Source organism: Siphateles boraxobius, unplaced genomic scaffold (genome assembly GCF_051911475.1).
Source record: "Siphateles boraxobius isolate OS27281-9 unplaced genomic scaffold, OSU_SipBor_1 29, whole genome shotgun sequence".
NCBI classification, from domain to species: Eukaryota; Metazoa; Chordata; class Actinopteri; order Cypriniformes; family Leuciscidae; genus Siphateles; species Siphateles boraxobius.
Window position 1 is genome coordinate 7,150,678 of NW_027508908.1, and position 14,416 is coordinate 7,165,093.

A 14,416-nucleotide genomic window follows, 5' to 3' on the forward strand; every position below is an offset into this window, starting at 1 on the left:
GTCTTACAGAGCACGTTTCACCTTCTCAAAATCACTAAAAGAAAAAAGAAATGTCTTTACTTTCTCCATTAATCGTATATGGAAGTGTTTTTGCGAATACATTAGATATGAAATTTGAATGAATTTTATGCTGAAAAATGTTACTTCGGAAACATTAACTTCATTAAAGGGTGTTGAAGTACATATTTCCACATGAATAATGTACAGTTTTCCTAAGTGATGGCACAGAGTACTATATTGTGTTAAAAGATGTAAAAACAGTTGTTCAGCAGTCATTTTTCAGTTTGCCATAATTGGTCAAAAACAGACAATGCAACATGTAGGCAGGCTACTGTCATCATGTGCCGTCAAATACCACAACACAAAACTATCATTTTGATACAGTTGTTAATCAAGTTTGTCATCAAACTCTTAACTGAACTCTCATTGGTCCATTCTTCAGAAGAAGAAAAACGGTCTCCCTTTAAATGCCATCTCACCTGTCTACTGTGCTCTGTTAGAGGTGACAATTTAACGAATGACAGGAACTTTCCTTGAAAAGCTTGCTATACGGATTAACCTGGATTGCCTTTTTTGACCCAATATTTAAAAAGTAAGTAGACACTTTTTGGTAACACTTTACAATAATATAGTACATGAATAATCATGTACTAATACCTGAATTAATAATTACTTTACTATGAACTAAAGATGAGTTAAGACATGGGGGGGAGCCGGGACGATTGAAACGCGGGACGGATGAAATATTGAGATTTCCTTGAAAACCACTCACGTTATGTACGTCAAATTTCGTCGGTACGTACAGCACGCAATGCCTATCAGAACCGCGAAAACATTTCTTCTTTACGTCTTGCCATTTTAAAGTTAGAGCCGGAAAGCTGTTTTTGAGTGTGGTTAGTGAAATCTTTCGTGCGGTACTTTTTTTGACTGACAAGTTGTATTTATTGTTTCATGTGCCATTGTAATAATAATACAGCAGGTGTATTAGTACTGCATCACACCCTTAAGTGTATAATATCAGAGTTTTTTAGTTTACGGACAAAACTGGTTTAAATGGCTGGAGGCGCTGTCGGGACGGTTGAAACAGCGACTCGTGCCAGTTAAACCTGCTCATAGGAAAACACTCAATATGACTAAATCACTCAATATGAATCAAGGAATAAATGTAAGAATTAATTGTAAACGGATTTGTCTGTCTTCTTCAAAATAGCCTATTAGAAGTATTATGCAAAATGCGCAAAGGCTTATCGCCGATTGTTTATTGAGCGACAGAACAAAAATGTTAATATGAACCTTAAAATGTAAATAAATTAACAAATATGTTTTTTAACAATATGTACATAAGTTACTTGTCAGGTATTGGTCATAAAAACAAGAATTAGATGAATAGTTACCGTTTAAACTGTTCTGTTTCATCCGTCCCACCCCTGTGTTTCAATCGTCCCGCTCTGGAGGGACGATTGAAACAAAGCCCAACTCCCATTCAAAGTAAATTTTTACTTAAATCATTCTATGTTTCTACCGAATAACACGATACTAAGAGAACACATATGTGAGTTGTTGATCACGCACACAAAAAAAAATCTATCTGTAACCTTATCTTAGAAAACGACGTTTATCTGAAAAGTGTTTCAACCGTCCCAGCTCTCCCCTACTAATGAGGAACTAACCTTAACTATGACATAAATCATATGAATTCCTGCATGAATATACCATTTTAACTACACATTAGTACATGCTTGTTAATGAATGCATTTATTAACATTTCGGGGTAAACTAAATCAAACTTGCTCTAGAAAACGGACACATTTTGTGACCCAAAAGAAGAGAACCCTAACTGACTAACATCCAACTGCATTATGATATAAAGACAGTAGCCTAAACCAATCCATAAAATAACCACATAAATAACCATCATCTGTGCTAAAACAATCTGTTAATGAATATGTTAGTGTTGGTATTTCACTCTTGATGGCAGCAGAGGATAGCCTGGTTAAAACCAGACCATTCTCAGTTGTAACTAAGTAAGGGTCTGGCAAAGCTTCGTAGAAAAATCATTTCCAGAGTGGCGTCACCAACGGACGTCGCTCAAATTTCTCTGGTTAGACCTAAAACCAATCAGAAGGAGATGATGTATGCAGAGTGACGGAGATACATCTTCGAGTGTTATTCTTTGTTATTCGGTTTTTAACAAAAAGGAAACGTTCAAATCACTTAAAACAGACGCGATAGCTGATTCGGACGAGTGATGGTCCACGGCAGCATCCATCTTTGTAATGTAGCAGCTAGGCAACAAAATCTGCTTCACCGTCGCTTCCCAGCCAGCGTGTGATTTTTCCCCCAAACCACTTCAGTGGAAATCCCGCCCTGCAGTCGATTCAGCTAGCGCTGTCGTCATCGTGTAAAGCCCGCCCCAATGTTTCTGATTGGTGCCTCGATTTCGACGGATTTGGAAATGGGCTTGAATGAGCTCTTTGCCAGGCTAACTTTTAGAGCAAATCTAAATTTGCCGGAAGTTGTCTGGGTTTTCCCAGTCTAAGCAGAGGAATCACTTAAAACAGAATGAGATTATACTGTTTTTAAGGATGAATGCATCATTTTGTGTTCAATGAGTAAGGTTAAATGTAAACATTGCAAGACATCTAGTGTCATTCACTGATGTTTGTGACAGTTGCTGGTGTTAAATTTATGAACAATTTTACATTGTGCCCTTTTAGTACATCTTTCTTCTGATCTAGAGCAAGTTTGATTTAGTTTACCCTGAAATGTTAATTGATGCGTTAATTAACAAGCATGTACTAATGTGTAGTTAAGATGGTATATTCATGCAGGAATTCATATGACTCATGTCGTTGTTAAGGTTAGTTCCTCATTAGTACATGTCTTTCATAGTAAAGTAATTATTAATTCAGGTATTAGTACATGATTATGCATGTACTATTATTGTAAAGTCTTACCCATTTTTTTCAGTTGTTCTCTGTACCCATGTGATAAAAAATTCAAACATTATTATGTAAGTGTGCGCTTTTTTTGTGAAGGAGTGTGTAGAATATATTATGTTTTATTAAATAGATAAAAACTTGGTGAATATAACTGCATTTGTTTGGTGCTTATGCATCTCTTTATACTTTTTGAAATTGTGACATCAAGCCCTGTGGATTTATTCTCTCTATTTAATTTTGCATGAAGAAATGTTTGATTTTGAACTTTGGTTCACCATTGTATGCTTTGTTTTTTAGGCGTATTGCTAAAAGAAGATAGCAATGGAGTGGAGGATTATTGTACCTGTTCTGTGTCTAATTGGTAAGAACCTAGTAGTGATACTTACTGTACATTCCAAATCATTCTCTATCATTGCACTTGAATTACAAAAGTCAGGGCTTATCAGAAGCCAAAATGTTAAATAAAATCATTATAACCACAAGAAAGGTTAGTGAAAAAGAAAGTGACATACATTCTAATTCTTTTCTAAAAAAGTGATTTTCACAACAACCCAGCTGTATATAGATCGATCTTTAGCCTGATGTGACAGCTTATCATTACAAGTATATTTACATTAGAATGCACTGCAGTCAAATAGGCTTGGTTGGTGATGGATAGATAGTGATCTAGAAGTTTAACATTGATGTCCAAAGTCAAGAAATAAAGTAACTTTTTTCTCTAAAGAGAGTATATATTTATATAAATATATATTTTATATATGGATTGCTTTCTTACCAGTTTTAATTTGTCAGCCTAACTAACCGCATGCTAAACTATGATGATAAAACTTCAGCATTAATTATGAGACACTTTTGTTGAACTTTGTCCCATTTTAATTTTACCCAAAGCAGCAACACCTGCAACAAAATCTGCAACAACTCCAGATATGAATCAAACTGCAACTCCAGTTACGAATCAAACTGCAACTCCAGTTACGACAGTCTCTGCACCTGCTAAAGTTGCACAGATTAATTTAGGCTTCAGTATTGGTCAAGACTTCAAGGACATCTACTCCAATCTCAGTAATACTGAGACCAAAGATCTGTCAAATAACATCACCACTGCGGTAATATTTTTCTCCTATGAGGCATGGATGTTGATTGCAATAGCAGTAAACTCTGGTAACGTTGTGTATTGGCTATATTAAAAATAGATACCACTGGTGATATACTGTATGCTTTGACACGCTGAATAGTTTGCTAATACTTGCTTTTTGTCTGTTTTTAAACTAAATTTATTGCAGCAAAATTGGATCTGCAAAACAGAAATGCTTGTATGCAAGTAATATGATATTTACATGATTATTTATCTATGTGTTACAGTGTTCTCGAGTTTACAAAAGCCGGTTTCCAAAATTCCTCCGCATGAACATTTTGAAGTTCAGGTAACAGTACATTCATTTGTAATCATTAAAAAATACCCTATTTTTAATCAGTTTGTAAGTCAAGAGACCATTCAATTGCTCTATTTAATCTTTCAGTTGTTTGTTAGTTAATTATCTGACTGTGTTTCAACATGGTTGATCTCCACAGCAAGGGCTCCGTTGTGATTGATTCTGTCCTCGAGTTTGACTCCACTAATGGAACTAGTCCTAATGTGACAGATGTGAAAGACACCCTTGTTATGGCTATCACGAATGGAAATTTCAGCTTCACAATTAATAACTCATCCATCAATACTACTGATATCCCAGAAACCAGTGGTCAGTGTATTTACAGATTTATTTTTTTCTTGTTAGATACTTGTCTGTTACATTATGACCCCTTTAAATGAAGGCCATAGACAATAATCTTTCTTGTTTGATGATAAACACACACACACACACACACACACACACAAACACACACACACTCACACACACACACACACACACACACACACACACACACACACACACACACACACACACACACACACACACACACACATTTTATGAAACACTTTTGTTGAAATTTGTCCCATTTTAATTTTACCCAAAGCAACAACACCTGCAACAACTCCAGATACGAACCACACTGCAACTCCAGTTACGAATCAAACTGCAACTCCAGTTACGAATCAAACTGCAACTCCAGATACGAATCAAACTGCAACTCCAGATACGAATCAAACTGCAACTCCAGTTACGAATCAAACTGCAACTCCAGTTACGAATCAAACTGCAACTCCAGATACGAATCAAACTGCAACTCCAGTTACGAATCAAACTGCAACTCCAGTTACGAATCAAACTGCAACTCCAGATACGAATCAAACTGCAACTCCAGTTACGAATCAAACTGCAACTCCAGATACGAATCAAACTGCAACTCCAGTTACGAATCAAACTGCAACTCAAGTTACGGATCAAACTGCAACTCCAGATACGAATCAAACTGCAACTCCAGTTACGAACCACACTGCAACTCCAGTTACGAATCAAACTGCAACTCCAGATACAAATCAAACTGCAACTCCAGATACGAATCAAACTGCAACTCCAGTTACGAATCAAACTGCAACTCCAGAAACGAACCACACTGCAACTCCAGTTACGAATCACACTGCAACTCCAGATACGAATCAAACTGCAACTCCAGTTACGAATCAAACTGCAACTCAAGATACGAATCAAACTGCAACTCCAGTTACGAATCAAACTGCTACTCCAGTTACGAATCAAACTGCAACTCCAGTTACGACAGTCTCTGTACCTGCTAAAGTTGCACAGATTAATTTAGGCTTCAGTATTGTTCAAGACTTCAAGGACATCTACTCCGATCTCAATAATACTGAGACCAAAGATCTGTCAAATAACATCACCACTGCGGTAATATTTTTCTCCTATGAGGCATGGATGTTGATTGCAATAGCAGTAAACTCTGGTAATGTTGTGTATTGGCAATATTAAAAATAGATACCACTGGTGATATACTGTATGCTTTTACACGCTGAATAGTTTGCTAAGTACTTGCTTTTTGTCTGATTTTAAACTAAATTTATTGCAGCAAAATTTGATCTGAAAAACAGAAATGCTTGTATGCAAGTAATATGATATTTACATGATTATTTATCCATGTGTTACAGTGTTCTCGAGTTTACAAAAGCCGGTTTCCAAAATTCCTCCGCATGAACATTTTGAAGTTCAGGTAACAGTACATTCATTTGTAATCATTAAAAAATACCCTGTTATTAATCAGTTTGTAAATCAAGAGACCATTCAATTGCTCTATTTAATCTTTCAGTTGTTTGTTAGTTAATTATCTGACTGTGTTTCAACATGGTTGATCTCCACAGCAAGGGCTCCGTTGTGATTGATTCTGTCCTCGAGTTTGACTCCACGAATGGCACTAGTCCTAATGTGACAGATGTGAAAGACACCCTTGTTACGGCTATCACGAATGGAAATTTCAGCTTCACAATTAATAACTCATCCATCAATACTACTGATATCCCAGAAACCAGTGGTCAGTGTATTTACAGATTTATTTTTTTCTTGTTAGATACTTGTCTGTTACATTGTGACCCCTTTAAATGAAGGCCATAGACAATAATCTTTTTTGTTTGATGATAAACACACACACACACACACACACACACACACACACACAGACACACACACACACACACACACATTTTATGAAACACTTTTGTTGAAATTTTTCCCATTTTAATTTTACCAAAAGCAACAACACCTGCAACAACTCCAGATACGAACCACACTGCAACTCCAGATACGAATCAAACTGCAACTCCAGTTACGAATCAAACTGCAACTCCAGTTACGAATCAAACTGCAACTCCAGATACGAACCACACTGCAACTCCAGTTACGAATCAAACTGCAACTCCAGTTACGAATCAAACTGCTACTCCAGTTACGAATCAAACTGCAACTCCAGATACGAATCAAACTGCAACTCCAGTTACGAATCAAACTGCAACTCCAGTTACGACAGTCTCTGCACCTGCTAAAGTTGCACAGATTAATTTATTCTTCAGTATTGTTCAAGACTTCAAGGACATCTACTCCAATCTCAGTAATACTGAGACCAAAGAGCTGTCAAATAACATCACCACTGCGGTAATATTTTTCTCCTATGAGGCATGGATGTTGATTGCAATAGCAGTAAATTCTGGTAATGTTGTGTATTGGCAATATTAAAAATAGATACCACTGGTGATATACTGTATGCTTTTACACGCTGAATAGTTTGCTAATACTTGCTTTTTGTCTGTTTTTAAACTAAATTTATTGCAGCAAAATTGGATCTGCAAAACAGAAATGCTTGTATGCAAGTAATATGATATTTATATGAATATTTATCTATGTGTTACAGTGTTCTCGAGTTTACAAAAGCCGGTTTCCAAAATTCCTCCGCATGAACATTTTGAAGTTCAGGTAACAGTACATTCATTTGTAATCATTAAAAAATACCCTGTTATTAATCAGTTTGTAAGTCAAGAGACCATTCAATTGCTCTATTTAATCTTTCAGTTGTTTGTTAGTTAATTATCTGACTGTGTTTCAACATGGTTGATCTCCACAGCAAGGGCTCCGTTGTGATTGATTCTGTCCTCGAGTTTGACTCCACGAATGGCACTAGTCCTAATGTGACAGATGTGAAAGACACCCTTGTTACGGCTATCACGAATGGAAATTTCAGCTTCACAATTAATAACTCATCCATCAATACTACTGATATCCCAGAAACCAGTGGTCAGTGTATTTACAGATTTATTTTTTTCTTGTTAGATACTTGTCTGTTACATTGTGACCCCTTTAAATGAAGGCCATAGACAATAATCTTTTTTGTTTGATGATAAACACACACACACACACACACACACACACACACACACACACACACACACACACACACACACACACACACACACACACACATTTTATGAAACACTTTTGTTGAAATTTGTCCCATTTTAATTTTACCCAAAGCAACAACACCTGCAACAACTCCAGATACGAACCACACTGCAACTCCAGTTACGAATCAAACTGCAACTCCAGATACGAATCAAACTGCAACTCCAGTTACGAATCAAACTGCAACTCCAGTTATGAATCAAACTGCAACTCCAGATACGAATCAAACTGCAACTCCAGTTACGAATCAAACTTCAACTCCAGATACGAATCAAACTGCAACTCCAGTCACGAATCAAACTGCAACTCCAGATACGAATCAAACTGCAACTCCAGTTACGAATCAAACTGCAACTCCAGTTATGAATCAAACTGCAACTCCAGTTACGACAGTCTCTGTACCTGCTAAAGTTGCACAGATTAATTTAGGCTTCAGTATTGTTCAAGACTTCAAGGACATCTACTCCAATCTCAGTAATACTGAGACCAAAGATCTGTCAAATAACATCACCACTGCGGTAATATTTTTCTCCTATGAGGCATGGATGTTGATTGCAATAGCAGTAAACTCTGTTAATGTTGTGTATTGGCAATATTAAAAATAGATACCACTGGTGATACACTGTATGCTTTGACACGCTGAATAGTTTGTTAATACTTGCTTTTTGTCTGTTTTTAAACTAAATTTATTGAGGCAAAATTTGATCTGAAAAACAGAAATGCTTGTATGCAAGTAATATGATATTTATATGAATATTTATCTATGTGTTACAGTGTTCTCGAGTTTACAAAAGCCGGTTTCCAAAATTCCTCCGCATGTTTATTCGGAAGTTCAGGTAACAGTACATTCATTTGTAATCATTACAAAATACCCTGTTATTAATCAGTTTGTAAGTCAAGAGACCATTCAATTGCTCTATTTAATCTTTCAGTTGTTTGTTAGTTAATTATCTGACTGTGTTTCAACATGGTTGATCTCCACAGCAAGGGCTCCGTTGTGATTGATTCTGTCCTCGAGTTTGACTCCACGAATGGCACTAGTCCTAATGTGACAGATGTGAAAGACACCCTTGTTACGGCTATCACGAATGGAAATTTCAGCTTCACAATTAATAACTCATCCATCAATACTGATATCCCAGAAACCAGTGGTCAGTGTATTTACAGATTTATTTTTTCCTGGGAGATACTTGTCTGTTACATTGTTAACCCTTTAAATGAACACATTTTTAGACTTTTTTGTTGACCTTTGTCCCATTTTAATTTTACCCAAAGCAACAACACCTGCAACAACTCCAGATACGAACCACACTGCAACTCCAGTTACGAATCAAACTGCAACTCCAGTTACGAATCAAACTGCAACTCCAGTTATGAATCAAACTGCAACTCCAGATACGAATCAAACTGCAACTCCAGTTACGAATCAAACTTCAACTCCAGATACGAATCAAACTGCAACTCCAGTTACGAATCAAACTGCAACTCCAGTTACGAATCAAACTGCAACTCCAGTTACGAATCAAACTGCAACTCCAGATACGAATCAAACTGCAACTCCAGTTACGAATCAAACTGCAACTCCAGTTATGAATCAAACTGCAACTCCAGATACGAATCAAACTGCAACTCCAGTTACGAATCAAACTTCAACTCCAGATACGAATCAAACTGCAACTCCAGTTACGAATCAAACTGCAACTCCAGTTACGAATCAAACTGCAACTCCAGATACGAATCAAACTGCAACTCCAGTTACGAATCAAACTGCAACTCCAGTTATGAATCAAACTGCAACTCCAGTTACGACAGTCTCTGTACCTGCTAAAGTTGCACAGATTAATTTAGGCTTCAGTATTGTTCAAGACTTCAAGGACATCTACTCCGATCTCAATAATACTGAGACCAAAGATCTGTCAAATAACATCACCACTGCGGTAATATTTTTCTCCTATGAGGCATGGATGTTGATTGCAATAGCAGTAAACTCTGTTAATGTTGTGTATTGGCAATATTAAAAATAGATACCACTGGTGATACACTGTATGCTTTGACACGCTGAATAGTTTGTTAATACTTGCTTTTTGTCTGTTTTTAAACTAAATTTATTGCAGCAAAATTTGATCTGAAGAACAGAAATGCTTGTATGCAAGTAATATGATATTTATATGAATATTTATCTATGTGTTACAGTGTTCTCGAGTTTACAAAAGCCGGTTTCCAAAATTCCTCCGCATGTTTATTCGGAAGTTCAGGTAACAGTACATTCATTTGTAATCATTACAAAATACCCTGTTATTAATCAGTTTGTAAGTCAAGAGACCATTCAATTGCTCTATTTAATCTTTCAGTTGTTTGTTAGTTAATTATCTGACTGTGTTTCAACATGGTTGATCTCCACAGCAAGGGCTCCGTTGTGATTGATTCTGTCCTCGAGTTTGACTCCACGAATGGCACTAGTCCTAATGTGACAGATGTGAAAGACACCCTTGTTACGGCTATCACGAATGGAAATTTCAGCTTCACAATTAATAACTCATCCATCAATACTGATATCCCAGAAACCAGTGGTCAGTGTATTTACAGATTTATTTTTTCCTGGGAGATACTTGTCTGTTACATTTTTAACCCTTTAAATGAACACATTTTTAGACTTTTTTGTTGACCTTTGTCCCATTTTAATTTTACCCAAAGCAACAACACCTGCAACAACTCCAGATACGAACCACACTGCAACTCCAGTTACGAATCAAACTGCAACTCCAGTTACGAATCAAACCGCAACTCCAGTTACGAATCAAACTGCAACTCCAGATACGAATCAAACTGCAACTCCAGATACGAATCAAACTGCAACTCCAGTTACGAATCAAACTGCAACTCCAGTTATGAATCAAACTGCAACTCCAGAAACGAACCACACTGCAACTCCAGTTACGAATCAAACTGCAACTCCAGATACGAATCAAACTGCAACTCCAGTTACGAATCAAACTGCAACTCCAGTTATGAATCAAACTGCAACTCCAGATACGAATCAAACTGCAACTCCAGTTACGAATCAAACTGCAACTCCAGTTACGAATCAAACTGCAACTCCAGATACGAATCAAACTGCAACTCCAGTTACGAATCAAACTGCAACTCCAGATACGAATCAAACTGCAACTCCAGTTACGAATCAAACTGCAACTCCAACTACAACAGGCTCAACAGCTTCTACTCTTACAAACTACAATATAACCTTCAAACTGAAAAGTGACTTTACAAATGACCTTTCAAATATGACATCTGATGGAGCCACAAATCTGGCAAAAACAATCACCTCTGAGGTAATTGTTCTGTCCTTTAAGTAATGGTAATATTTTAGCTGAAAACTATTTGAATGTTTCTGTAGTTTTTCATTATAAAATTAAATCTCTCCTGAACTGTTTATTCATTTATTATAGCTTGATGGATTTTACAAAGGTTTTAGGAACTTCAAGCGCTCGTTGGTTTGGAGGTTCAGGTAAAATGTTATACAATTCTAAATACAGTCAATGCTCTGTAAAATTGCATCATCACACCTCGATTTTTATTTGTATTTATTTATTTATTTATTTTAATTATTGGTTGATTGAGTGGTTTAATGGATAGTTGCTTATAGTTGTTGCATTACAGTTTTTCCATTTATTAATTTATGAACATTGTCCCCCCTCAGTTCTGGCTCTATTGTGGTAGATGGTCTACTTGAATTCAACAATATGCTTGCCAATAATCCTACTGTGTCAGAGCTGGCTAGGGGTCTTGCTGAAGCTGTTAGAAATGGAAAAGTCAAATTACCAGTTGATCCAAAAACTATCACAGTTACAGATTCCTCAGGAGTCGCTGGTCAGTATACATTTATTCCTATGTTTGCATCTAATGATTTATACATAATGTTTCTAAAAATGTGACAGCTTTAGCAGCTCTAATAATATTCCTTGATGAATAATAAATAAGTAATTTACAACATCTATACAGAACATTTCAACCCTTCGAGAAATATAAGTAACATGAGAAAAAAGGAGTATGAGTATTGTGGGCTGTTGTATTTACAGTCAGCATAAGCAAAAGCAAACTGAATGAATGAACGAACGAACGAACGAACGAATGAATGAATGAATGAATGGTGAAGGATTGGAAGTCAGTAAAGGGATTTTAAGCTGTTTCCAAAGACTTTGTTTACTGGCCTAAATGAATCAATAATTAATGTGCATTTCCTTTCATTTTATTTTTTACAGCTAACAGGTCTCCAGTCCTGGCTAGTATGCTCACAGCTTTGTGGATGACCCTGGCATCACTTCTTTTGTCAGCTGTGATGCACTGATCACAAAATCATGCTACTAAAACATGTGACATCTCTTATATTTTTGCTCAAATCATACAGCAAAACGAGTCAAGTTATGATCTAGCTGGTCTTTCTTGCCACATATAGAGTCTGGTGATACAAAAGATAAGTGTGAGTTAATTTTTTTGTTCTTTACTTTACAAAAAGCATTTTTTCCCTCTGTACACTGAGCTGGAGAAATAATGAGGATCGGTTTATTGAAGCCAAATCTGAACATTCCTGTATGCTGCAAAAATGGCACAAGTGCCAATGTATTAGTTAGATGCTGAAGATCTTTTTTTTTTTCATAAGCAAGGTACACATGTGCAATCTATGTATTTAATCTTTGAGTAATAGAAATGAAAAAATGTTCTGATAAATCTGAACATTCCTCTATGGCACAAAAATAACACAAGTGAAATGTATATTCAAATGTATAATAATGTGATTCGGAACTGACATTGTTTTTCTTTTTTTCAATAAAATATCTACCAATCCCAATGTATTAATTAGATGCTGAGTTACTCACAACAAAGGTACACATGAGCAATCTATGTATTTAATCTGAGTTATAGAAATGAAAAAAAAATCTGATAAATGAACTGTATTATTTTGTATGAAAGTATGTTTACAGTTTTTCTCCATTTCTTAAACACATTTCTTGAAACTTTGCCTTGTATTCTCAAAACAGTAAACACAAATCCATAAAGTCTCACCGAATTCCCCAAACATCCTATTTTCAGGTCAAAATGAAGCTCTACACTCAAAACCATTCACTCTTGCTGAAAAACCAAACTTTGCCTTCAGACATCACACACAAGCCCTCACAAACACACACAACATAGTCTTACACACTGGTGCAATACATTCAAAACAACATTTCCAAAACTGTTAAGTTATGTTGCTTGTGGTTCCCCCCTCACAAACCTTTTCACATGATGAACAAAAAAGACACAACCAATGGATATTGGCACATTTTTATTAATTTCCTGTACTACACTACTTCTCCGCTGGCACGCATCAACTGAAATATTTCCGTTTCATCGTCTCTGTGTCCTAGAAAAATAGAAGTACTGATTACTATAATTGTAACACATCCTTTTTACAAAATGGAAGCATTCAGAAAACTCTATCTGTATGATTCAATTTGATGCATTTCTTTTTATTACAGCATAGTGCAACAGCTACAGCTACCTTCCATCCCTCCCTCCCTCCTTCCTTCTCTCCCTTCCTCCCTTCCTTCCTTCCTTCCCTCCCTTCCTTCCTCCCTTCCCTCCCTTCCTTCCCTCCCTTCCTTCCTTCCTCCCTCCCTCCCTCCCTGCCTTCCTTCCTTCCTTCCTTCCTTCCTTCCTTCCCTCCCTCCCTCCCTCCCTCCCTCCTTCCTTCCTTCCTTCCTTCCCTCCCTCCTTCCTTCCTTCCTTCCTTCCCTCCCTCCCTCCCTCCCTCCCTCCCTCCCTCCCTCCTTCCTTCCTTCCTTCCCTCCCTCCTTCCTTCCTTCCTTCCTTCCCTCCCTCCCTCCTTCCTTCCTTCCTTCCCTCCCTCCCTCCCTCCCTCCCTCCTTCCTTCCTTCCCTCCCTCCCTCCTTCCTTCCTTCCTTCCTTCCCTCCTTCCATCCCTCCCTTCCCTCCCTTCCTTCCTTCCATCCCTCCCTTCCCTCCCTTCCTTCATTCCTTCCTTCCTTCCTTCCTTCCTTCCTTCTTTCCCTCCCTCCTTCCTTCCTTCCTTCCTTCCTTCCCTCCCTCCCTCCCTCCTTCCTTCCCTCCCTCCCTCCCTCCTTCCTTCCCTCCCTCCCTCCTTCCTTCCTCCCCTCCCTCCCTCCCTCCTTCCTTCCCTCCCTCCCTCCCTCCTTCCTTCCTTCCTTCCTTCCCTCCTTCCATCCCTCCCTACCCTCCCTCCCTCCCTCCTTCCTTCCTTCCCTCCCTCCCTCCTTCCTTCCTTCCTTCCTTCCCTCCTTCCATCCCTCCCTTCCCTCCCTTCCTTCCTTCCATCCCTCCCTTCCCTCCCTTCCCTCCCTTCCCTCCCTTCCTTCATTCCTTCCTTCCTTCCTTCCTTCCTTCCTTCCTTCTTTCCCTCCCTCCTTCCTTCCTTCCTTCCTTCCTTCCCTCCCTCCGTCCCTCCTTCCTTCCCTCCCTCACTCCCTCCTTCCTCCCCTCCCTCCCTCCCTCCCTCCCTCCTTCCTTCCCTCCCTCCCTCCCTCCCTCCCTCCCTCCTTCCTTCCTTCC

At 37.9% G+C, this 14,416-nt stretch overlaps 1 protein-coding gene across 2 annotated transcripts; it reads left to right on the plus strand.

Moving 5' to 3' along the window:
* The first annotated feature begins 259 nt into the window (after positions 1 to 259).
* LOC143753709 (uncharacterized) lies at positions 260 to 12,695 on the plus strand. Of its 2 annotated transcripts, none has more exons than XM_077246370.1 (21): positions 260 to 592; positions 3,240 to 3,303; positions 3,831 to 4,048; positions 4,305 to 4,366; positions 4,515 to 4,684; positions 4,962 to 5,791; positions 6,049 to 6,110; positions 6,259 to 6,428; positions 6,648 to 7,045; positions 7,302 to 7,363; positions 7,512 to 7,681; positions 7,919 to 8,364; positions 8,621 to 8,682; positions 8,831 to 8,997; positions 9,122 to 9,783; positions 10,040 to 10,101; positions 10,250 to 10,416; positions 10,541 to 11,178; positions 11,296 to 11,354; positions 11,547 to 11,716; positions 12,109 to 12,695. In XM_077246370.1, the coding sequence occupies exons 2-21, from the start codon at positions 3,264 to 3,266 to the stop codon at positions 12,192 to 12,194; spliced, it is 4,701 nt and encodes a 1,566-aa protein (XP_077102485.1). In that variant the 5' UTR covers positions 260 to 592; positions 3,240 to 3,263; the 3' UTR covers positions 12,195 to 12,695. The 2 variants fall into 2 exon arrangements, with proteins under 2 accessions (XP_077102485.1, XP_077102486.1); XM_077246371.1 differs by having other exon boundaries at positions 3,834 to 4,048.
* The last annotated feature ends 1,721 nt before the right edge of the window (positions 12,696 to 14,416 follow it).

Coding starts and splice junctions, on each gene's coding strand:
- LOC143753709 (XM_077246370.1), top strand. CDS start 3,264: ATGGAGTGGAGGATTATTGTACCTGTTCTGTGTCTAATTG. Junction 6,111..6,258: donor ATGAACATTTTGAAGTTCAG/GTAACAGTACAT, acceptor TGATCTCCACAG/CAAGGGCTCCGTTGTGATTG. Junction 11,717..12,108: donor AGATTCCTCAGGAGTCGCTG/GTCAGTATACAT, acceptor TATTTTTTACAG/CTAACAGGTCTCCAGTCCTG.